Source organism: Salvelinus sp. IW2-2015, linkage group LG4q.1:29 (genome assembly GCF_002910315.2).
Source record: "Salvelinus sp. IW2-2015 linkage group LG4q.1:29, ASM291031v2, whole genome shotgun sequence".
In the NCBI taxonomy this organism is placed as follows: domain Eukaryota; kingdom Metazoa; phylum Chordata; class Actinopteri; order Salmoniformes; family Salmonidae; genus Salvelinus; species Salvelinus sp. IW2-2015.
The window spans coordinates 52,869,120-52,894,370 of record NC_036842.1 but is presented as its reverse complement, the minus strand read 5'-3'; the positions used below and the strand labels follow the sequence as shown (position 1 = coordinate 52,894,370).

At 44.6% G+C, this 25,251-nt stretch overlaps 1 protein-coding gene across 2 annotated transcripts in view; it reads left to right on the top strand.

The window, feature by feature from the left end:
* Window positions 1-25,251, top strand: part of LOC111962155 (dual specificity protein phosphatase 8) — an 82,597-nt gene that overhangs the window by 18,821 nt on the left and 38,525 nt on the right. For both annotated transcript variants that reach the window (XM_023985018.2, XM_023985019.2), the window contains exon 3: window positions 8,799-8,937. In XM_023985018.2, the coding sequence (XP_023840786.1) occupies window positions 8,799-8,937 (139 nt within the window). The remainder of the gene's footprint in view (window positions 1-8,798; window positions 8,938-25,251) is intronic.

Here is a 25,251-nt window from a genome sequence, read left to right as displayed (position 1 = left end):
AGAACTTTTGATTCCCAGGAGGACCAGTATGAATGAAAAAAAAAGATGGAAATGTACTGTAAGTTGCTCTTGATAAGAGTTTCTGCTAAATGACTAATGATTTGAGAAAAAAAATTAGTTGAGAAAAAAAATATATATCACGCCCTGACCTTAGAGATCCTTTTTATGTCTCTATTTTGGTTGGTCAGGGCGTGAGTTGGGGTGGGCATTCTATGTTTTTGTTCTATGTTGTCTATTTCTATGTGTTTGGCCAGGTGTGGTTCTCAATCAGAGGCAGCTGTCTATCGTTGTCTCTGATTGAGAACCATACTTAGGTAGCCTTTGCCCACCTGTGTTTTGTGGGTAGTTATTTTCTGTTTAGCTGTTTTGTTTGGCTGACAGAACTGTTCGCTTTCGTTCTCCTGTTTGTTGTTTTTGTTCGATTGTTTTTTTGGATTAAATCATGAACACTTCAAACTCTGCACCTTGGTCCACTCTTCCTTCAGCCCACGAGAAGCATTACAATATCACCATCTCTCTGTCTCTCTGTCCTGGTCCCCCCACCTGTTTATCACCATCTCTCTATCACCATCCCTGTTTCCTCTCTTTCTCTCTGCCCCTCTTTTCTCTCTCTGTCTTCCCCGTTTTGCCCTGTTGCTGGCTAGCTGTTGGTATTCTCTCCACCACAGTAAAGAGGATAATGCTGCCGATTAATGGTAGGCTGGATAAAGCTGGAACTAGCAGGGTGAGAGGGAAGGTCCACACGGCCCCAGAGAGTCCTTTGTTATTGGCTAAGCATGACATCATCCCCCTTTGTGTGGCCCCTGGCAGGCCGCGAGTTGGGCACGTGCAGACCGGCTGTGTGGTGTTAATGCAGGCTCCCGCCCAACCCACCACAAACACCCCCACACAGCCTGCCAAGGAAGCAAAGGACACCATAGTGGGTCTTTGTGGGATTGAATGTAGGAAGCTGAAGAAGGAGGGAGCGAGAGAGGGCGTATTCATGGGTGGGCTACCTCCTGCCTGCATCCCATTGAGTGAAAATGGCAGGCGTCCCCCAAGGCTCTATGCTCGGCCCTTTCAGATTTCATCATCACAGGGTTAGGTTCAGTGAACTCTGTGTATGGACTGGAATCCAAATGGTGTCTCCCCTCCCTCCCTACATAACCCCCATGTAGTTCACTGGCAGGCTCTAGTAAACTAGGTCAGTTAAATACAGTAGGCTGTGTGTGACCGTATTTGTGTGTGGTGTGTGGGTGAACGTTGAGCTCCACAGCATTATGGCTCCCTAGTCAATGACTGTTTTATGGTCAGGCTGGGTGGTTTCTTGGCTTAAGCGACGCTAATCCCTCCACACTGCTCAATGTTGCTGAATGTGGTGTAAGAGTGAGCCTGGGCCAGGGCAAGGCCTGACAGATGGCGTGGAGATTGACTAGCTCCAGTCGGGGCCAGGGAGACACTTAGACCCGCCCTTTAGGGAAGCCACCATCCTCTCCTGTTCTCTACCGTAGTGCTATATTGTACTATGTAGACTGACAGTGTAGCTCAGGCAATAAAACTAAAGTCGCACGCGCTCGTTTTTTGCCCCTCTCTCGCTCCAGTTCATCAGCAGTTGTTTCAGTCTCTACTGACAACCCTTTACTGAGGTTCAGTTGTCACCGGTTAGTCTTTGATGGTAATTGGTCCATTTGGCTGAAGACTGGGTTCCGGGCAGCACGTGTCCCATAAAGCCGTTTACTAAATAAGGATCTCTGTAACTTCTACTTAAGGTCCACCATATGCCACCTCCCAGTATCCTCCTTCAACGCCACCTGCTAAGGATCCTGGGTAATGACTTAATGTAGTGCAATGCCTCGTGGGTCACCCAGAAGACACAGATGCGTTATCGTCTCCTTACTAGACATGACAAATATCTTCCACAATTTGTCTTGAATATGGATGAGACATAAAGAAAAATGGATACATTTACATGATGCATATGATAAGTACCATATCCCGAACCATAGATGTGTGTTATTTGCATTCACTCTAGGTAGTAGTGACTGAAAGTGGATTGTCAGTTCACGGTATCATTCTCATTTCAACCCAAGACTCCGGTATACAATAGGTTGACCAGGTGTCATATTCTGACCCGTTGACGTGTTATTTCCAGGTAGCGGTGGTGACGGAGTAAGCGTACGCGAGGATAGTGTCGTACTGAAGTCCATCCAGGTACAGCAGTGTAGACATAGTTTTTAGGTCCATTTCCAGTTCTAGTTAGGTTTACAGTAACATGCCTATTGCACCACTCAGGGTAACCCAGTGTGTGTCACAGCCATGTTGACCGTAAGGAGGGAGCAGCAGGGTTTTGGTGATTTCCTTTAGAGCAGACAATTTAAGCAACACTTACATTTTAGCCCAGCCGTGACCGACGCTATGTTTTCATACCCACAAGTGATGTCATAAGTGGTGAGTCACGTGTCATACGGTGTGTGGTTTGTCGTACGGTGTTTTTCACCTCGGGAACCTGGCCTGACCTGACGGACGAGAAACATGATGTGTTGATGCTGGTAAAGCCTGGTTAAGACACACAACAACAGGGAGAGACTAAAGGGTCACTTCAGAACCAGAAGAGCTGGGAAGAAAATGCACTCAGATGGCCAGTTTATTAGGTACACCCATCTAGTACCGGGTCAGAACCTCCTTTGCCCCCAGAACAGCCTGAGTTCTTTGGGGCATGAAAACGTTGCTCAATTTGTATCCAGGGAAACATTCCCCACACCATTACACCACCGCCACCAGCCTGTACCGTTGACACCAGGCAGGATGGGGCCATGGACTCATGCTGCTTATGCCAAATCCTGACTCTGCTATCGGCATTACGCAACAGGAACCGGGATTTGTCGGACCGGCAATGTTTTTCCACTCCTCAATTGTCCCGTGTTGGTAATTGCGTGCCCACTGGAGTCGCCTCTTCTTGTTTTTAGCTGATAGGAGTGGAACCCGGTGTGGTCGTCTGCTGCAGTAGCCCATCCATGACAAGGACTGACGAGTTGCTCGTTCCCGAGATGCCGTTCTGCACCCCACTGTTGTACTGCGCTGTTATTTGTCTGTTTGTGGCCCGCCTGTTAGCTTGCACGATTCTTTCCATTCTCCTTCAGGTTTTCACCCACAGGACTGCTGCTGATTGGATGTTTTTTTGCTTGTTGCACCATTCTTGGTAAACCTTACATACTGTTGTGCGTGAAAAGTCCAGGAGGCCACTCGAAGTCGCTTAGGTCACTTGTTTTGCCCAGCATTCAATCAATCAGTAACTGACTGCCTTGATGCCTGTCTGCCTGCTTCATATAGCACGCCACGGTCACATGACTCGTTGTCTGTAGGAGCGAACCATTTTCTTGAACGAGGCCAACCGGTGTATATGCCATGTTTTCTCACTTTTCGGTTTAAAAGTGGCTTGAGCGAGACGCACACAGTGAAAGGCAGCGAGAGAAAGGGGGCATGGAGAAGAAGGTGGAGCATGACAGAGAAGGAGTGTGGGAGAGATGTGTTGTACTGTGATGTGAAACATGGACATGCTGGTGTGACAAGGTTGGCCCATGTAACACATCACCTCTTGAACTACAAGATGCACGTGCTCCTTTTATTGGACAGGTGTGTGTGAGAGAGAGAGAGGTTGTGGGTGAGGGGCAGTGGGAAGGCCCCTTTATGGTGCCCATTCGTGGTGTACGGTCATCATCGGTCATTGGAGTGATTTGGTCACTCGATCTGTCACACCCTCTCGCAGCAAATGATAGAGGGGACCTTTGCCCAAACACGTCTGAGCAAACACACACACGCACGCACGCACGCACGCACACACACAGCAGTGCCAGCTGCCAGTGCCAATCAATGACATCATATCCCCATTGAGTGTTATCTTTACTGACGGGCTGTATGTATCACACCCTGCTAGTGGACTCTGCTACAGAGCTTTGATGGTTTGAACCGTCACCCACCTGCAACAATCTACTGGGAATCACATGGACAGATAATAACTGTCTGTGGGGACTGGGAGGCAACAGATCACTGAACGAGGCCATGAATTCCTGACCTCTGAGGTTTTTATGTCTGATAGTAGCACTGTGGTGATGTTGGGTGACCAACACACACACACACACACACACACACACACACACACACACACACACACACACACACACACACACTCAGCTCTGCATTACCCTTGTGACCAATGACCCTGTGCGCACCTGTGGGTGTGTGTGTGTGCCTGCGTTTGGCATTCCACGGTCCTCTCTGCAGCACCTAATCTCACGTTTCTCCCTTCTGCCTTCTCTGCAACACCACACCTGTTTCTATTCTATGGCACTCCCGTCTTCTCTGCAGTAGCAGTTGAAACCATTGCATTTCTACCCAGAACATTTAGAGCTCTCACTGCATGCCATTTCCCCCTACTGCCTGTGTCATGTTTGTTGCTCATACAGTTATATTTGAAGCCAGACGTCTCGCTGTTGTACACAGATAGTACTTCAGCTGAGAGGGTGAGGTCTTAGAGTTACAGACGAGTCACAGAGGGAAAATGTTTTTATCTTCTGTCGTACATTTTTTATATTGCACATTTTCCAGGCAATGTGAGGATACATTCCTCTCTATTTCTCTGCTTCTCTCGTTCCCCCTCCCTCCTTCTCTCTGCGGAGGAGGGAATACAGAGGACATGATTAGCCACTATTCTCTATTTACATCCTGCTGTGATGCCAGCTCACTGTTGGCATTTTGACTATCGTTTTTTTGCCCCTCTCTCTCTCGCGCTGCCTCTCTCTCTCTCTCCCCCTCTCTTTCTCTTCCCCTCCTTTTATCTGTCTCCTTCTCTGTTATTCCTATGTAACACCTGCAGTGTTAGTGGTAGAACAGCAGTATAGTAGTGTAGTGCTGCAGCCTGCAGGCTGGTGAAGGTGAGGGACTGAGCTGGTTCGTATGCTGCAGTAGGTCGACTCCAGAGGTTATTAACCTCTAACAATGCAGTAATCATGCAGATACTGGAATACTGTCTCTGTACCAGGGTTGGGCTCAAATCAGAATTTTGGAATTGACTCCCATTCAACTCATGAGTTGAAATTCTAATTGAATTGGCCACACCCCACAGGATGTAGAATTGGAATTTGAGTGACAGGAAGTAGAATTTAAGTGCAATTCAAAGAAATTCCACTCAGTCATAGAACGTCAGTTTGATTGAATCTGACAGGTCCCACTTCCAGATACCAAAGGATATATCACTTTTAAACTTCATGTTTAGATGAGCTAATTATATTTCCACCAACCATTTCCTTTGTTTGGCTTCTTTTAGAAGACCTCAGGGTCAACTTGAGGGTTCAACTAATGCATTCTGGCAAATGTCGTATTTTCCCAATATTGAACAAAATGTAAGTGATTAATTAAATATAGTAACTTAGAATATTCGCACACAGGTTTTGTTTTCCTTGATAATTCATTTTAAGAGTTTGTCCTGAAAATGAATCGTTTCAACAACATTTTATATTCATGTTTAAAACGACATGTTTGATGTTTTATGTAAAATGTGAATATTTGTATAGTCTACACCTAATATGGAATAGAATAGGCATTTGAATTTCGGTGAATTAAATTACATTTCCTTTCATTCAAATTGAAAGCTAAGGTTGCAAACTAAGGTTTCTGTACCAAATATTCAGTTCTGCTTTTCTGATGTATCAAATACTTATGTCATGCAATAAAATGCAAATTAATTACTTAAAAATCATACAATGTGATTTTCTGGATTTTTGTTTTAGATTCCGTCTCTCACAGTTGAAGTGTACCTATGATAAAAATGACAGACCTCTACATGCTTTGTAAGTAGGAAAACCTGCAAAATCGGCAGTGTATCAAATACTTGTTCTCCCCACTGTATATATACACACAGTATATATGGCTCAGTCTGGCTGTACCCATACCAGCCGTCTGTGTGTCTGTCTGACCTTGGCCTGCCTCAGTCACGTGTGTGGTTGTTGGCCCATACATTCTGAGAAAGCAAATGTGTAACGGTAAGCACAAACGCACACTGTCACACACTGAGGCACGCACACAAACACACAATATTGCAGAGTAACACACTCTCAAATACACACACTCGTCCACTGCATTGCTAGAACTGTGTACCGTCCACAGTACAAGCCTGTGTGGGTACCATGCCACATAACACAGTAAATCTCAGTGAACAGTGTTCCTGGAGGAAGTGCAGGTTTGCCCAGCGTCTACAGTATAGTGTAGCCTTTATGCTATCTGAAGGATGGAGGGAGTGCATGAAAACAACAAGAAGAAAAGGGTTATTCTAGTCTCTTTTTCTCCTCCCTTCTCTCTCTTCTCTCTCTCTCTTCTCGCTCTCCTCTCTTCTCTCCTCCTTCTTCTTTCTCCCTCCTTTCTCTCTCTCTCTCTCCTGTCTGCCTCCCCTCTCTCTCCTGGTGCTGTCCAGGGGTTGTTTAGTGATGCGGTGTTTCAGAGCTGCAGTAGGCTAGGCGCTGGCTGCTGGTCATGTGACCAAAACTTGCCTGACAACACGGAGAAGGAGCCTGGCTGGCGTGTCTCACACACACAACCACACACACGTACACACAAGCGCGGAGACAAACACAGGCGCATGCTCGCCTCTCCTCCTCTCTGACAAACACACTGTGACAAAGCATACACAGCATGCTGATGCACTGAAGAGGGCTTGCGCTGTCCACTTGCACCCATGCATTTGGATTCTGAGTTTTGTTTTTGACAGATAGGACTTTTATAATTCTATTGCCATTATTTACTGTTACAGCATCAATTCATGGTTATCAATGCGAAAACACCGTTCTATTTTTTTTAAAACTCTGTCCATGTTGTGTAATATTTTGTTATGTTCGCACATTTTGTTCCAGTAACCCTACCACCCGCCCAATTTTTTCCTCATCAATTTACATACAATAGCCCATAATGACAAAGCCAAAAAAGTTTGTTATAAATGTTTGGAAATTAATAAATAAAAAAAATCTGAAATACCTTATTTACATAAGTAATCAGACTCTTTGCTATGAGACTCGAAATTGAGCCCAGGTGCATCCTGTTTCTAACGATCATCCTTTAGATGTGTCTACAACTTGATTGGAGTCCACCTGTAGTAAAATCAATTGATTGGACATGATTTGGAAAGGGACACACCTGTCTATATAAGGTCCCACAGTTGACAGTGCATGTCAGAGCAAAGACCAAGCCATGAGGTCGAAGGAATTGTCTGTAGAGCTTCGAGACAGGATTGTGTCGAGGCACAGATCTGGGGAAGGGTAACAAAAAAATTATGCAGCATTGATGGTCCCCAAGAACACAGTGGCCTCCATCATTCTTAACCACCAAGACTCTTCCTAGAGCTGGCTGCCTGGCCAAACTGAGCAATCGGGGGAGAAGGGCCTCGGTCAGGGAGGTGACCAAGAACCCGATGGCCACTCTTACAGAGCTCCAGTTCCTCTGTGGAGAAGGGAGAACCTTCCAGAAGGACAACCATCTCTGCAGTGGTCAGACAGTAGCCACTCCTCAGTAAAAGGCACATGACAGCCCACTTGGAGTTTGCCAAAAGGCAACTAAAGGACTCAGACCATGAGAAACCAGATTATCTGGTCTGATGAAACCAAGATTGAACTCTTTGGCCTGAAAACCAAGTTTCACGTCTCGAGGAAACCTGGCACCATCCCTACGGTGAAGCATGGTGGTGGCAGCATCATGCTGTGGGGATGTTTTTCACCAGCAGGAACTGGGAGACTAGTCAGGGTCGAGGAGAAAGTTGAACAGAGCAATGTACAGATCCTTGATGAAAACCTGCTCCAGGAGCGCTAAAGACCTCAGACTGGGGCGAAGGTTCACCTTCCAACAGGACCACGACCCTAAGCACACAGCCAAGACAATGCAGGAGTGGCTTCGGGACAAGTCACTGAATGTCCTTGAGTGGGCCACCCCGGGCCTGGACTGGAGACTGATCGAACATCTCTGGAGAGACCTAAAAATGGCTTTGCAGCGACGCTCCCCATCCAACCTGACAGAGTTTGAAAGGATCTGCAAAGAAGAATGGAGAAACTCCCCAAATACAGGTGTGCTTGTAGCATCATACCCAAGAAGACTCGAGGCTGTAATTGCTGCCAAAGGTGCTTCACCAAAGTACTGAGTAAAGGGTCTGAATACTTATGTAAATGTCATACTTCAGTTTGTTTTTTTATAGATTTTGATAGAATTGATAAAAAACTGTTTTTGCTTTGTCATTATGGGGTATTGTGCGGAGATTGATGAGGGGGGGAAACAATTTTAATCAATTTTAGAATAAGACTGTAACGTAACAAAATGTGGAAAAAAGTCAAGGGGTCTGAATACTTTCCGAATGCACTGTAGGTAAGTTTGTTAGGGAAATTTTTTCCTCCAGATGAACAAAAGCAGTAAGCCCCTGTCTGAAAGTACAGATATAGGATCTTAATTTGATCACTCTTTTGTGTGATCTCTTTTGCAGAATTTTCCTGCATAGTAGGAAATACAAATTTGTAGTGTATTCAAGGTTTAAAAGGTTTCTAAAGTTTTGTCATTTCCACTTTAAAATGTCAGACTTGATTAGCCCTAACAAAAAATGTATCAACCTCTACAAAAAAATGAACATAAATTTATGCTTTAATGCAAACAGCATTGCTGTGGTCTTTTTTTATCTGTGCAACATAGCCATGTTTTACTCATTCGTTACGAGACCTTCATACCTGCGTCCATTGATACTGCCGTATCTCCATTGATCTCTGACGTCTTCTTCCACATTCGTGTTTCTGCAGGTTGAGATGGGCAGGAAACAGGAAGTCGTGGTGTACGACCAGAGTTCCAAAGAGGCGGGACAACTATCCAAAGACTGCTTTGTCCACATCCTACTGGGCAAGCTGGAGGGCACCTTCCACCGAGTCTCCCTGCTCACCGGTAGGCACTTACTCTGTGTGTGTGTGTGTGTGATAATAGAAACCACCATCCTGGAGTTAGTGTTTACGAGCAAATGACGCCATGGTGTTTCACAACAGATCTTCACAGCTGATCCCAAGTCAGTTCTTGTGTGTATATTAAGATGTGGCCTGCATTGAGCAAGTAGGCATTTCACTGTTGGGACTCTTCTCATTTGGGAACAAGTCTGTCCTCCGTCCTGTCCTCCAAGTGACCCGGGCACCGTTCGAGTGGTCAAGGAGAGTGTAAATTCGTTAGTAGGCGAACGGAAGAGTGTCCTCCCCTCCTGGAAATCGACCTCTCGTCAAGGATAGTCATATGTATCATCCTACCGGAGTCCTTCGCAGAACACTTTTTAAATCTGCCTCACCCCCTTTGATCAGCTATTGCTTTCTCAAAAGAGAAAAGCATGCAAACATTTAAGAACCGTGTGCTACTTATCCTGTCATCTATAAAATGTCTTGCACAACCAAATTAGTTTGTGTCACTTTACAAAGTCCTTTTGCGATTCTACCCCTGTAAAAGTAATTTGCCTGATGACGCGCGGTGGAGGGCTGTCTGTTTTCGAAAGTCGCATTTCCGTTCACGTTCCCTCTCCTCGCCGCCTCTCCTCGATTACCTTTGACCTTTTTCAAAAGGAGGCGAGAGAGGACGGAGGAGAGAGGACAGGAGTTGAGCAACTCCAATTGAGAGAAGGCCTAGATCTCTGCAGCTGCTTCGAGTGGAGCAGAGTGCCATGTGTCTGTTTGGGCAGCAGGTGTCACTAGTGAACATCATCTGTAATAGTGTCCATCATCCATCATGTTCCACTCACACGTTTATCCACATACATACTTTTTCACTCTTAGGGAGGAAGTGAGGGAGGAAGGAAGGAATTAGGAAAGGAAGAATGAAGGAAAGAAGCAATACCGAGTAATTGTGGACACCGATAAGTTTTGTGTTACAGGCCGCTCCAAAGAACCCCCAACCCCCTGTCCACACTACACACACCAAACACTTCTCTCTCTACTATCCCTTTAAAATTGAGGATTAAGCTTAAGTTAAACTAATACCTGTCTATCAAATCAGCCAGACCTTTTTTTTGGGGGGGTAGCCATTCTTTTAAACCAGTCTTATTTGCCATACTTAACAGCTTGTCATATTGGCTGCTAAGCACCCTCAAAGTTAGAATGGAGGCCTGACGTGTGTATTAGCTGGCTCTGCAGAGGCCTAATAACTTGTCAGTATGGGACTGCAGCGCTGCAGAGAGACAGTGGCAGTAAGCACACAGAGGCTTATGCGCACACATAAACACATGGATGCACAGACGCACAAACACACATAGACACACACAGGGAGGCTTAGGACCCTGGCTCAAATGTGTCAAATGAATAATCTCCCTCACTTGGTATTGGGAGAGAGACAGTGTGTGTGAGTGTGCATGCTTGTGTGTGTGTGTGTGTGTGTGTGCGTGTGTGTGTGTAAAGATGTGTCCTACTCCTGCAAATCTCCAATAGCATAGACAGATTACACTTTCCATGAGTCATTCATAGAGGTTCACTCTACCTTAATGTCTTAAGATCCCAATTTGTCACACACACACACACACCAACACACACACAACACACACACACACACACACACACACACACACACACACACACACACACACACACACACACACACACACACACACACACACACACACACACACACATGTACCATTTAAATGTACCATTTAAGCCTGAAGAAGGAAGATCCCCTGTCAGCGATTCTCTCTCTCACATTTCTTCCATTTCTGTCCCCTTCTCTGCTGTTTCCACGACAACAGTGGAAGAGAATATCCTGTGGGATACTATTCAGCCAATGAGAATGACTGTTGCTGTGTGGTGTCGGTGTCAGTGGCGTTAAGTCATAGCAGAATAACGTGTGTGTGTTTTCAAGTTTTAATGTCACGTGTACAAGTACAGTGAAATGCCTTTCTTGCAAGCTCTAAACCCAACAATGCGGTAATCAATGTAGCTCTAAAAATAACATTAAGGTAAAACAAAAACACACAAGAAATAAAAATAAGAAATGTGTTTGTGTATGTGTGTGTCTGTATGCGTGTCTGTATACGTGCGTGTGTGTATATCGGGGTCATGGGCGATAACAGTGGTCTCTGTCCCCAGCTGAGCTTCACTGGGTCATAAACAGGACTAGTTGTCTGAGCCCGCCCACCACCTGTAATGATGTCACTTCCTGTTTAGAGTAGCGTGTGTGTGCATGCATGAGCGTGTGTGAGAGAGAGAGAGATGGAGCACACAAAACAGAGTGACAATGTGGGGGAGAAAGAGAGAGTGAGAGGTGCCAACAAAGCGAGAGAGAGATGAGAGCTCCCCCGCTGATCTGAGGTCGGCAGCACCGGCCTGTTGGCAGCCAGTCGTCATGGCAGCACAGCAGGGCGGCAGGATGTGACCGGATCAAAAGTCAATCTGGTCACACGTCTTATGGCATTGGCTCTAGCATCTGGTCACGCGTGTGTTACTGGCCGTTTTTCACTTCATCCTGTCTCTCCTCTACAGATTTAGACCTTCAGTTAACAAAGTTCATTTATTTTCTCCGTCCCTATTCCCCAGATTCATTTAGCAGTTATTGTAGTTTAATTGGCTCAGAATACCCAGGGAATCACCCCTCCTCAACCCCATTTCTTTCCCTTTTTTCCTCACTTCCCTGCTCCCCCCCGTCGTCATTAACAGCGCTGATGACCTCACGATCTAAGCCGACTGCTTGGTGTGGCCCTCTCGACTCACACACATGCACGCACAGCTATGCACAAGTGCTCCAAGCATCAAGAGGAGAGGATGGTGGGAGGGAGGGAGAGAAGCGGAGGAGGGGAGGCTAGGATAGAGGGATGAAAAGAAGCCTTAAATGGGATAGACAGAGTGAATACAGGAATAATTACAGCAGCTTGGTCTCGCTGTCTGGGGGAGAGAGGATTTACTGCCTAAACGGTTATGTACACACAGGCATTCTAAATGAAGGATTAGAACACACACGCGTGCTGCTAAACACACACACACAGATACGCAAAACCCACACACACACATCCAGAAGTAGCCTGTGCTATAGTGTTGATGCCGCCAAACACCAAATGGTAATGCTCTTTTAAGACATTCTGAGGCCCTACTCAGGCTTGTCATAACAGAATAGTTCGTAACAGCTTGGGACTTTATGGAGCCCATAGGAGGTGGTGTTTGGGAGGGCGGGAAACCGCGAATGGTGCTTTAAGTGCAGACGTAGAAGTCAAATCAATCAATGGGTCTACTCTCTGCTGTAAGTGCTTCCTTCCCTATGTTGTGGATGATGTCACAAGTGTCATGTGAGGTCCAGTCCCCATAGGGTTGTTTTTACTCACTAAAACGATTACGTGCATGGCCAGATGACTGTTCACAGTGTTTGTGTTTCAAATGTGTGTGTGTGTGTGTGTGTGTGTGTGTGTGTGTGTGTGTGTGTGTGTGTGTGTGTGTGTGTGTGTGTGTGTGTGGAGAGAACCATGCTTGAGAGAGGAAAGCTTAGCATCAGTAGAACGCAGTCAGTGCCAGACACACATACACACACACACACAGCCCAGCCAGAGCCAGTCCAGTCCCCAGTGGGTTTAGTCCCCAGCCTGTTTGTTTCTCACGTTGGCTACTGAGAACAGAGTGCACTAGAGCATAGCTCTTATCCTGATGTTATTATGAGAGAGAGAGAGAGAAAGAGGGGGGGGGGGGATGTGTATATGAGCAATGAGAGATAAGATGATCGAGGAAGAGAAAGGTAGAGATGCAAGTGGGAGAAATGCACCCTCTGCAGATGAGGTGTTGAAGAGAGAACGAGGCAGAGGTCCAGCTGTCAGGTGTGCAAGCTCTGCAGATGTGGAGAGAGGGTAAGAAAGGGAGACGACGGAGAGAGAGAGAGGTAGACGTATAGGTACGGAGAGAGAGAAAGGTAGAGAGAGATGCAGGGGTGAGTGTGTGTGTGTGCGGTCTACAGATGTGCAGTGACTGTTCCTAATCTCTCCTAGTGCCATCTGCCAGTGTTCCCCCCCCCCCCAGGATACTTAAAGCTACATACCACTGTGCCACACACACACACACACACACACAGAGACAGACATAGAGAGGGCTCAGTAAAGCGAGGGAGAGAGAGCAGGTGCCTAGATGCCCTACACTGGCGACGAGGATGGAATGGAAAAGAGATTGTGATCATCAAATCTGTGTGCTGCATGCCAGATCCATCCAAAGCGCTTTACGTTGTGTGTGATCATTACTCCACCTCCACCAATGTGTATCACCAGAGAGGAAGTGGCGAAACGAGAGGCTTTACTCTGCCCAACATCTGTCCACGAATGTAAGCCCACGAAGTGTATGGAGGTCAACTAGTGTCGAATTTGGTCCCCAATATATATTTCTTGCTAATTTGCTACGTGAGGCTTATTTGAACGAATATACATTTTCGCATTGGTTTCGTAAGTTGGTTTGAATGCACTGATACAAGTGGAGGCGCATGGCATTTCGGCAACTTTGGAAAAGTTGGGGAGCAATCAGCCAATGAAGAAGAAGAAAATTGACTACTTTAAAATGGTTTCACAGATGCTATAATGGCACAGATACAAAGATAAGTATTCTTTCTATCTCTATGCCCTGTTGTTCAGACGTGTATCTGCCCTTTCATTGGCTAGAGTGGTCCCACCTGCCTTCCATCTTTAAGGACATGTATTTCCATTGTTAGAGCGGTCACTTGACTATCTTGTCAATATAATAGACAATCTTTGGTAGCACCGACATCCGGGATACACAGCAGCCATTTTGTGCCAGATATTAGGAAATGAAAGATACCGCTTACGTACACACAGAAGCCGCAGTGTGAGGGCCTCTAGGCTTTGGTGAGATCAGGTTTGGGTGTAACTGCACAGTCTACAGTACAAAGGTCAATCCAGTTGTGCTGTTATACAACTGGGCGGCGGCCCCTGCGTGTGTGTGTGTGTGTGTGTGTGTGTGTGCGTGTGTGCGTGTGTGAGAAAGAGAGACGCTGAGGAAGTGAGGTAATCGTGGGAGGCAGACTCTCACAATGCTGCCGTTCAGAGACATTCCAATGCACTACATAAGGAGGTCTGTGTGTGTATGTATGTGTTGGTTAGACAGACCTATTGAGGAGGTGAGGTAACTCACCTCCTTCCATCCTGATGAATGACAGTCTGTGTGTGTGTGTCTGTGTGTAGACGTCATTTTTAATGTCGGACTGTAGCATGACCTGCCTGAGCCCTCTCAGAATGAAAGCTTTATGTTTCTTTCATTTCCACTACTGGGTGGTAATCTCTGTGGCTATACACAGCCTGAGGAGCAGAATAATGTGGCCAATTTGACCATTTCTATTCAGTACATGGCTTATGTGGGATTCGAACCCACAACCCTGGTGTTCCACGGGCGGTGCTCTAACCTACTGAGCCAATCGGAAGCAATAGCCAAATAATAATCCCAGACCATTTTAGTAGCACTCAACTGCTCACACTCTTGAGTATAAAGTGTTTTTAATGTGGAAAGCCACTCTTAACTCCGCTGTAATACATTGCGCATATTTCCATTTGGCGCATAATTTGCTATTGAATTGCATAGAAATGTTAAATGTTCTCTAACAAACTCACTACATTATGGAGTACCAAGCTGAATAATGATCGGATGTGTGTGGCCTGAAATGGATGTATAGGATCATGGGATTGGATTGTTTATGTTCACAGCTGTATTTTGATTGGTCACAGTTGAGGTCATTGAGGTCACAGTTATCGTATGGTTGGCTGCCAGGGGTCATGGTCCTGCCCTTTTTCTTTTCTCTCTTTTCCCTCACCCCTCTCATCCAGCTCTCCTTCCCCTTCTCCCCATTCACCCCTCTACCCTCCCTCGCTTCCTATCTGCTCCATATCCATTACGTACCGGGGACTCCTGGCAGATCAATGATTTCATTGAGAAGGAGCCAGTGGTACCATTAAGAGGTGAGCTCACCTTCCCGAGGGAGGTCTGGCACATTATACTCAATGACCTTCTCCCTCTCCCCTCCTCCCTCTCTTCCCTCCCCCTTTCTCTGTCTCCCTGTGTCTTTCCCTCTCCTCCTCTCTTAGCTCCCCTTTCCCTCTCCTCTCTGATCCCCTCCTCTTATACCTCTCCTACCCACTCACTCACTCTCCTCCACCTCCCCTTTCCTCCCTTCCCCTCTTACCTTCATCCTCTCCTCCTTCAATATTTCTCTTCAGACTCCTGCGGTCGTCACATCTGGCGCCAGTGGCCTGTGTACTCTCACCCCTGGCCCGTAGACACACACACACTCGCACACAATACACACACACAGACACACCTGTCCCCGCCCCAGTCAGCCCCTGCCCGAGGAGCAGAAAGGTCAAACCGATGACCTGTAAGAATGCCAATGACATCACCTCTCCTGAATACGTACACAATGACACACTTTGCAGACATGAGTTGCATACTCTATGGCTACAAACTGTCACAAAGACACACACAGTAGTTGACATACAATGCAGGGGCACAAATACTCGCCTGTGTGTGCGCACACACCCCAGAGCTCCTGGTTTTCTCAACCGTACCCTGTACGTTTTATGTAACAGTGTTGTGTTTCTGCCAGTGTTCTCATCATCCCCCGTCTCCCTGGCCTCACATGATGAGCTTGATGTCATCTTCCCTTTTCCCCCTCAAAACTGCAGCATGAAAACATGCAGGCCAGCGTGTGTGTGTGTGTGTGTGTGTGTGTGTGTGTGTGTGTGTGTGTGTGTGTGTGTGTGTGTGTGTGTGTGTGTGTGTGTGTCTGCTGCTGCCAAATGTTTCCAACGTGACGTGATCTAGCTGTGTTCCTGCTCTCCCTCTTCCCCCTCTTCCTCACTCCCCCACTGGCTTAAAGGGCCACGCACAGGGAGACACACGTAGAAGCATTCACTTAGAGAAACAGGCAGTAGGCACACATGCTTTACATTAGATGCATACACATGAACAAACACGGCGGTCACACACTTGGACACATATACCTTTATGGGCACCCGCCTTCCCGCTCACAGTCTGTTTCTTCGCGCTTTGCTTTAACAGCCATGTGACAATGTGACTTAGACATGCCACTGTTAAACAGACTGCTATACACTCTAAAACATGGACAGTGGTCTAGGCCAGGCGATGTTCACGTCAGGGTTGGCGTGCATCTTCAGTGGAAAATAACAGTAGCAGAATGAGGCTAGCCCTGTTCTACCTTGGCCTGGCCCAGGTCCATTAGATTCCATTCATTCTCTACCACTTTAGTCGCGACTGCGTCATTCCGTAGAACAATGGTGGATTCCTGTTTGCCCTCGTGCCTGACTTTGATCCACTTTATCTCTGGCATGCCACCAAAACCCCTTCCTTGTTTACCTGGGTGGTTACCATGGTGTTTATGCAGTAGCCAGCGGATCGTTTTGGTCCCATCTGGAACACACTTCATCCATGGTGGGGATGATTTCAGGCTCGTCTTCCCAGAACTGGTGCATGCCAGAGTGAGTCAGAGTAGCAGCACACTGGACGAGAGACGAGAGACGAGAGAGCGTATGGATTTACACCATACGGAGATGATGTGTCTTGGCCAAAAAAGATGTGGGGCATTTAGAAAGGATTGTAACTCACTCGTTCATTCATAGAGTACTGTAAGTATATAGCCAACACGCCAACACACACACACACACACACACACACACACACACACACACACACACACACACAGAGGAACTGGTATTGTAAATACATGTTAAATACACACACTCCCGTTGACCCTCCTTGGACTTCGGTTTCCTGATAAAGGCGGGAAATTTTCCATCACCGCGGAAACAGCAGGCTAAATTTGGATTTCCTGTCAAGCGCAATGCCCCCGGTGTGGAATGCTGCAGTTCGTCATCATTCCTCATATCCCTCCTCCTTTCTCTCTGTCTCTCACACACACACATACACAAATGAACGCACACACAGTAGACATAACCATACCCAAACTCACATATACAGTACATGCAAAAAACATGCACACTCTTTATGTAACGCTCGTCGTTGGAATGAAGTGAGGACCAAAGCGCAGCGTGGTAAGTGTTCATCATTATATTTATTAAACATAGAACACTAAACAAAATAACAAAGGAGAACTAAACGCAACAGTTCTGTAAGGTGACATCCACTACACAGAACATAATCACCCACAAAACACAATGRAAAACAGGCTACCTAAATATGGCTCCCAATCAGAGACAACGACTGACACCTGCCTCTGATTGAGAACCATACTAGGCCAAACACATAGAAAATTACCTACAGAACAAAACATAGAAAAACAACATAGAAAGCCCACCCCAACTCACGCTCTGACCAAACTGAAATAAAGACATCAAAAAGGAACTAAGGTCAGAATGTGACACTTTACGTATTGATCAATGGGGAGGATTTGTTTAGCCACCAATCCTAAAACTTTGGCAGTGATATAATTTCATGAAACTTAAAAAATAAAAATAAATTAATAACTTTTTATTTCACGTTATTAACATTCTGTCATAAATGTTCAGAAATGTTACATTTCATGATAAGCATGTTTTCCAATCTCAAGAGAGAGAAAAAAATTACAATAGTAAGTGTCTCCTCAGCTAAAATCATATTGTAATGAAATGGTGACTGATAACAATGGAGCTCTTTAGTATTACTTGTACTACCAGTACCAGTCAAAAGTTTGGACACACCAAGGCATTCCAGTTTTTTTTTTAAATAAAAATAAAAATCTACCTTGTAGAATAATAGTGAAGACATAGAAAACTATGAAATAACACATATGGAATCATGTAGTTACCAAAAGAGTGTCAAGGTAGCCACCCTTTGCCTTGATGACAGCTTTTCACACTTGGCATTCTCTCAACCAGCTTCATGAGGTAGTCACCTGGAATGCATTTAAATTAACAGGGGTGCCTTCTTAATGCGTTTGAGCCAATCAGTTGTGTTGTGACATGGTAGGAGTGGTATACAGAAGATAGCCCTATTTGGTAAAAGACCAAGTCCATATTATGGCAAGAACAGCTCAAATAAGCAAAAAGAAACGACAGTCCATCATTACTTTAAGACATGAAAGTCAGTCAATCCGGAAAATTTCAAGAACTTTGAAAGTTTCCTTAAGTGCAGTCGCAAAAACTGTCAAGCACTATGATGGAACTGGCTCTCATGAGGACCACCACAAGAAAGGAAGACCCAGAGTTACCTCTGCTGCAGAGGATAAATTCATTAGAGTTAACTGCACCTCAGATTGCAACCCAAATAAATGCTTCACAGAGTTCAAGTAACAGACACATCTCAACATCAACTGTTCAGAGGAGACAGCATGAATCAGGCCTTCATGGTCGAATTGTTGCAAAGAAACCAGAACTAAAAGATACCAATAATAAGAAGAGATTTGCTTGGGCCAAGAAACATGAGCAATGGACATTAGACTGGTGGAAATCTGTCCTTGGTCTGATGAGTCCAAATTTGAGATTTTTGGTCCTAACCGACATGGCTTTGTGAGACACAGAGTAGGTGAACGGATGATCTCCGCATGTGTGGTTCCCACCGTGAAGCATGGAGGAGGAGGTGTGATGGTGTGGGTTGCTTTGCTGGTGACACTGTCAGTGATTTATTTAGAATTCAAGGAACACTTAACTACCATGGCTACCACAGAATTCTGCAAAGATATGCCATCCCATCTGGTTTGCGCTTAGTCCCACTATAATTTTTTTCCCAACAGGACAATGACCCAAAACACACCTCCAGGCTGTGTAAGGGCTATTTGACCAAAAAGGAGAGTGATGGAGTGCTGCATCAGATGACCTGGCCTCCACAATCACCTGACCATAACCCATTTGAGATGGTTTGGGATGAGTTGGACCGCTTAGTGAAGGAAAAGCAGTGCTCAGCATATGTGGGAACTCCTTCAAGACTGTTGGAAAAGCATTCCTCATGAAGCTGGTTGAGAGAATGCCAAGAGTGTGCAAAGCTGTCATCAAGGCAAAGGGTGGCTACTTTCAAGAATCTCAAATATTAAATATATTTTTATTTGTTTAACACTTTTTTGGTTAGTACATAATTTCATGTGTTAGTTCATAGTTTTGATGTCTTCACTATTATTCTACAATGTAGAAAATAGTAAAAATATAGGAAAACCCTTGAATGAGTAGGTGTGTCCAAACTTTTGACTGGTACTGTATGTCAGTCTCATTAACACTACTGAACTGGCAGTGTACAAGCGTAATCTTTATAAGCAGAGTACAACATAACAAATTAATTGGCATGACACTTTTTCCCATATGCTAAGACCAGGTTGTACAGTGTCATGTAATCAGATATTTCTTACAAATACAATCAAATGTAATATACTGCATTTCACTAGATATTTACAAATACATTTGAAAATATATTAATCAAATATATTGATAAATACATTTTAAAATACATGATTTATTTCAGAATCTATTTTGAAACACATTAAATCCATTTTTAAATGCATTTAGCATATATTATGATATACATTTTACATATATAGGGTGTGTGTGTGTGTGTGTTTTGCGTTGTCTGCTAATAGAAAAAAGTGTGATTGGTGTCTGTGTGTGTGATGGTTTGGTGCAGAGGGTTGTATCTGGATGGTAATATATCTGTGTGTGTGTGTGTGGTGTGTGTGTGTGTGTGTGTGTGTGTGTGTGTGTGTGTGTGTGTGTGTGTGTGTGTGTGTGTGTGTGTGTGTGTGTATTACAGTGGGGAGACGAAGTGCCGATTTTTACACTGCGCATTTTGCAGGTTTTCCTACTTACAAAACATGTAGAGGTCTAAATATTAAGTTCTGCTTTTCTGATGTATCAAATACTTATGTCATGCATAAAATACAAATTAATTACTTAAAAATCATACAATGTGATTTTCTGGATTTTTGTTTTAGATCGACGTCTCTCACAGTTGAAGTACAAGTTAATATTGATAAATGATAAAAAATTACAGACCTCTACATGCTTTGTAAGTAGGAAAACCTACAAAATCGGCAGTGTATCAAATACTTATTCTCCCCACTGTATATATATATATACAGTGGGGAGATATATATATATATATATACAGTGGGGAGAATAGTATTTGATAACTGCGATTTTGCAGGTTTCCTACTTACAAAGCATGTAGAGGTCTGTATTTTTATCATAGGTACACTTCAACTGTGAGAGACGGAATCTAAAACAAATCCAGAAAATCACATTGTGTGATTTTTAAATAATTAATTTGCATTTTATTGCATGACATAAGTATTTGATACATCAGAAAAGCAGAACTTAATATTTGGTACAGAAACCTTTGTTTGCAATTACAGAGCTCATACGTTTCCTGTAGTTCTTGACCATGTTTGCACACACTGCAGCAGGGATTTTGGCCCACTCCTCCATACAGACCTTCCCCAGATCCTTCAGGTTTCGGGGCTGTCGCGCGGCAATACGGACTTTCAGCTCCCTCCAAAGATTTTCTATTGGGTTCAGGTCTGGAGACTGGCTAGACCACTCCAGGACCTTGAGATGCTTCTTACGAGCCACTCCTTAGTTGCCCTGGCTGTGTGTTTCGTTTCGTTGTCATGCTGGAAGACCCAGCCACGACCCATCTTCAATGCTCTTACTGAGGGAAGGAGGTTGTTGGCCAAGATCTTGCGATACAAGGCCCCATCCATCCTCCCCTCAATACGGTGCATTCGTCCTGACCCCTTTGTAGAAAAGCATCCCCAAAGAATGATGTTTCCACCTCCATGCTTCACGGTTGGGATGGGTTCTTGGGGTTGTACTCATCATCCTTCTTCCTCCAAACACGGCGAGTGGAGTTTAGACCAAAAAGCTCTATTTTTGTCTCATCAGACCAACGACTTCTCCTATTCCTCCTCTGGATCATCCAGATGGTCATTGGCAAACTTCAGACGGGCCTGGACATGCGCCTGCTTGAGCAGGGGGACCTTGTGTGCGCTGCAGGATTTTAATCCATGACGGCGTAGTGTGTTACTAATGGTTTTCTTTGAGACTGTGGTCCCAGCTCTCTTCAGGTCATTGACCAGGTCTGCCGTGTAGTTCTGGGCTGATCCCTCACCTTCCTCATGATCATTGATGCCCCACGAGGTGAGATCTTGCATGGAGCCCCAGACCGAGGTGATTGACCATCATCTTGAACTTCTTCTATTTTCTTCTATTTTCTAATAATTGCGCCAACAGTTGTTGCCTTCTCACCAAGCTGCTTGCCTATTGTCCTGTAGCCCATCCCAGCCTTGTGCAGGTCTACAATTTTATCCTGATGTCCTTACACAGCTCTCTGGTCTTGGCCATTGTGGAGAGGTTGGAGTCTGTTTGATTGAGTGTGTGGACAGGTGTCTTTTATACAGGTACGAGTTCAAAAAGGTGCAGTTAATACAGGTAATGAGTGGAGAACAGGAGGGCTTCTTAAAGAAAAACTAACAGGTCTGTGAGACGGGAATTCTTACTGGTTGGTAGGTGGTCAAATACTATGTCATGCATAAAAATGCAAATGATTACTTAAAAATCATACAATGTGATTTTCTGGATTTTTGTTTTAGATTCCGTCTCTCACAGTTGAAGTGTACCTATGATAAAATTACAGACCTCTACATGCTTTGTAAGTAGGAAAACCTGCAAAATCGGCAGTGTATCAAATACTTGTTCTCCCCACTGTATATACAGTGGGGAGAACAAGTATTTGATACACTGCCGATTTTGCAGGTTTTCCTACTTACAAAGCATGTAGAGGTCTGTAATTTTTTATCATTTATCAATATTAATCTTGACTTCAACTGTGAGAGACGGAATCTAAAAAAATCCAGAAAATCACATTGTATGATTTTTAAGTAATTAATTAGCATTTTATTGCATGACATAAGTATTTGATCACCTACAACCAGTAAGAATTCCGCCTTCACAGACCTGTTCGTTTTTCTTTAAGAAGCCCTCCTGTTCTCCACTCATTACCTGTATTAACTGCACCTGTTTGAACTCGTTACCTGTATAAAAGACACCTGTCCACACACTCAATCAAACAGACTCAACCTCTCCACAATGGCCAAGACCAGAGAGCTGTGTAAGGACATCAGGGCTAAATTGTAGACCTGCACAAGGCTTTCTTTTTTCTCCTTTGCACCCCAGTATCTCTACTTGCACACTCATCTTCTGCCACTATGGCCTATTTATTGCCTTACCTCCCTTATCCTACCTCATTTGCACACACTGTATATAGACTTTTTCTATTGTATTCAATGTGACTGTACGTTTGTTTATTCCATGTGTAACTCTGTGTTGTTGTTTGTGTTGCACTGCTTTGCTTTATCTTGGCCAGGTCGCAGTTGTAAATGAGAACTTGTTCTCAACTAGCCTACCTGGAAAAATAAAGGTAAAATAAAATAAAAAAACAAGTCCTCAACTGGCAGCTTCATTAAATAGTACAGGCAAAACACCAGTCTCAACGTCAACAGTGAAGAGGCGACTTCGGGATGCTGGCCTTCTAGGCAGAGTTCCTCTGTCCAGTGTCTGTGTTCTTTTGCCCATCTTAATCTTTTATTTTTATTGGCCAGTCGGAGATATGGCTTTTTCTTTGCAACTCTGCCTAGAAGAGGCATTTTCGCAGACATTTTCCATAAGCACAAAAGCTTATTTCTCTAAAATCTTGTGCACAAATTTGTTCAGATCCCTGTTAGTGAGCATTTCTCCTTTGCCAATTTAATCCATCCACCTGACAGGTGTGGCATATCAAGAAGATGATTAAACAGCATGATCATTACACAGGTGCACCTTGTGCTGGGGACAATAAAAGGCCACTCTAAAATATGCAGTTTTTTTAACACAACACAATGCCACAGTTTTGACGTAGAGTGCAATTGACATGCTGACTGCAGGAATGTCTACCAGAGCTGTTACCAGAGATCTGAATGTTCATTTCTCTACCATAAGCCGCCTCCAACTTAATTTTAGAGAATTTGACAGTACGTCCAACCGGTCTCACATGCAGTGTGAGCTGGGCCGGGCTGGTGGGCTGGCGCCTGGGCTGGCGTGTACCCACACCAGCCCAGGACCTCCACATCTGGCTTCTTCACCTGCAGCATCGTCTGAGACCAGCCACCCAGACAGCTGATGAAACTGTGGGTTTGCACAACCGAAGAATTTCTGCACAAACTGTCAGAAACCATCTCAGGGAAGCTCATCTGCGTGCTCGTCATCCTCACCAGGGTCTTGAGCTGACTGCAGTTCACAGTCGTAACTGACTTCAGTGGGCAAATGCTCACCTTCAATGGCCACTAGCACGCTGGAGAAGTGTGCTCTTCACGGATGAATCCTGGTTTCAATTGTACCGGGCAGATGGCAGACAGCGTATATGGCGTTGTGTAGGCGAGCGTAGGGCTGGGGGGTATACCATATTTTACGATATACCGTTATTGATGCACGTACCAGTTTGGCTTTTTACTTTAACTTCTATAACGGTATTTGAATGTTTGGTTTGTTAAATGTGATACTCTGTGTCTAACGTCCGTTTTTAGAGTTTACTCCGCTACTTGAGTCATCTCTCTCTGCTCTCTGTCTCCATGCCGCTTTCCACACTGACCTAGCCACGCCCCCTGTCACTCAAGGAGCACATTGGTTTTTCCTGGACCACGAGACACTTGCGTTCAGTCTGATTGGTCAATGCAGCACATGCAACAATGTTGATGACAACGATGTTGTTTTCACTTTGCTTCTTAATGTAAATCCACTAGCGTTTTATAATTACACTATTAGTTTGGGTTTCTTACATCTGCAAACGGCTAGTTTGTCTTGTGTTAACAAGTTGGGCCTATATCGTGTTATCCGCTATTGCTAATCGCTAGTTAGCTGAGTCAGAGCAAACTAGCTAAACAGCCTAATAATGTAGTTTGTGCAACAGTATCTTCTAAATCAAAGAGTAATACACGAAGCATGAATATGTTAGCTACATGAAGTAGCTGAGAGAACATTTAATGTAGCCAAAGATTATAGGGTCCCCTAGGAAACACTTATCAACACTTTGGTTCCTACCCTGTCACAATAACTCCTCCCTGTAATTTTTATTTGTTGTCAAACAACACTGTATTGTATAGAATTAGAATACTTATTCTATTGGCCATGATTCCAACAGTTCACCCAAGTGTTTTGCTCTGAATCGCAAGTCAAATCGCAATTGCAACATTTGGTTAAAAATAAGGCCTAGATTGTTGGCCCATATTGTGCTGCAATATGTTGCAGTGTGGAAATGATCTCAAATGAGTGCAGGAAATACAGAAATTGATGAATGTAGAACTTTATTTTTGGTTGAAGTTGAATTGAACAGTATAAAACAATCAGACGGAGAGAGACCCATTTAAATCACTTACAACCTATGTATTGACAGCCTAGGGTCATGCACTACTCAAAATAACTTTTATTATTAAAAAACAAAATACTATCATACCATAAAAATAAAAATAAAAAATACTGTGATATGATATTTTGGCCATATCGCCCAGCCCTAGGCCAGCAGTTTGCTGATGTCAGTGTTGTGAACAGAGTGCCCAATGGTGGCAGTGGGGTTATGGTATGGGCAGGCATAAGCTACAGACAACGAGCACAATTGCGTTTTCTTGATGGCAATTTGAATGCACAGAGATACCGTGTCGATATCCTGAGGCCCATTATTGAGCCATTCATCCACCACCATCACCTCATGTTTCAGCATGATAAAGCACAGGCCCATGTTGCAAGGATCTGTACACAATTCGTGGAAGCTGAAAATGTCCCCGTTTTTCCATGGCCTGCATTCTCACCAGACACCCGTTGAGCATGTTTGGGATGCGCTGGATCAACGTGTACGACAGCTTGTTTCAGTTCCCGCCAATTTTATTTTATTTTTTATTTTTTTATTTCACCTTTATTTAACCAGGTAGGCTAGTTGAGAACAAGTTCTCATTTGCAACTGCGACCTGGCCAAGATAAAGCATAGCAGTGTGAACAGACAACACAGAGTTACACATGGAGTAAACAATAAACAAGTCAATAACATGGTAGAAAAAAGGAGAATCTATATACAATGTGTGCAAAAGGCATGAGGTAGGCAATAAATCGAATAATTACAATTTAGTAGATTAACACTCATCTCTCCTCTCTCATCTCATTCGCTCTCTGCGCGGCGTCGGTCTCGTCTCTGCTCTCTCTCTCTCGTCGTCTCCAGTCTCTCTCCTCTCTCATCTCCGTCTCGA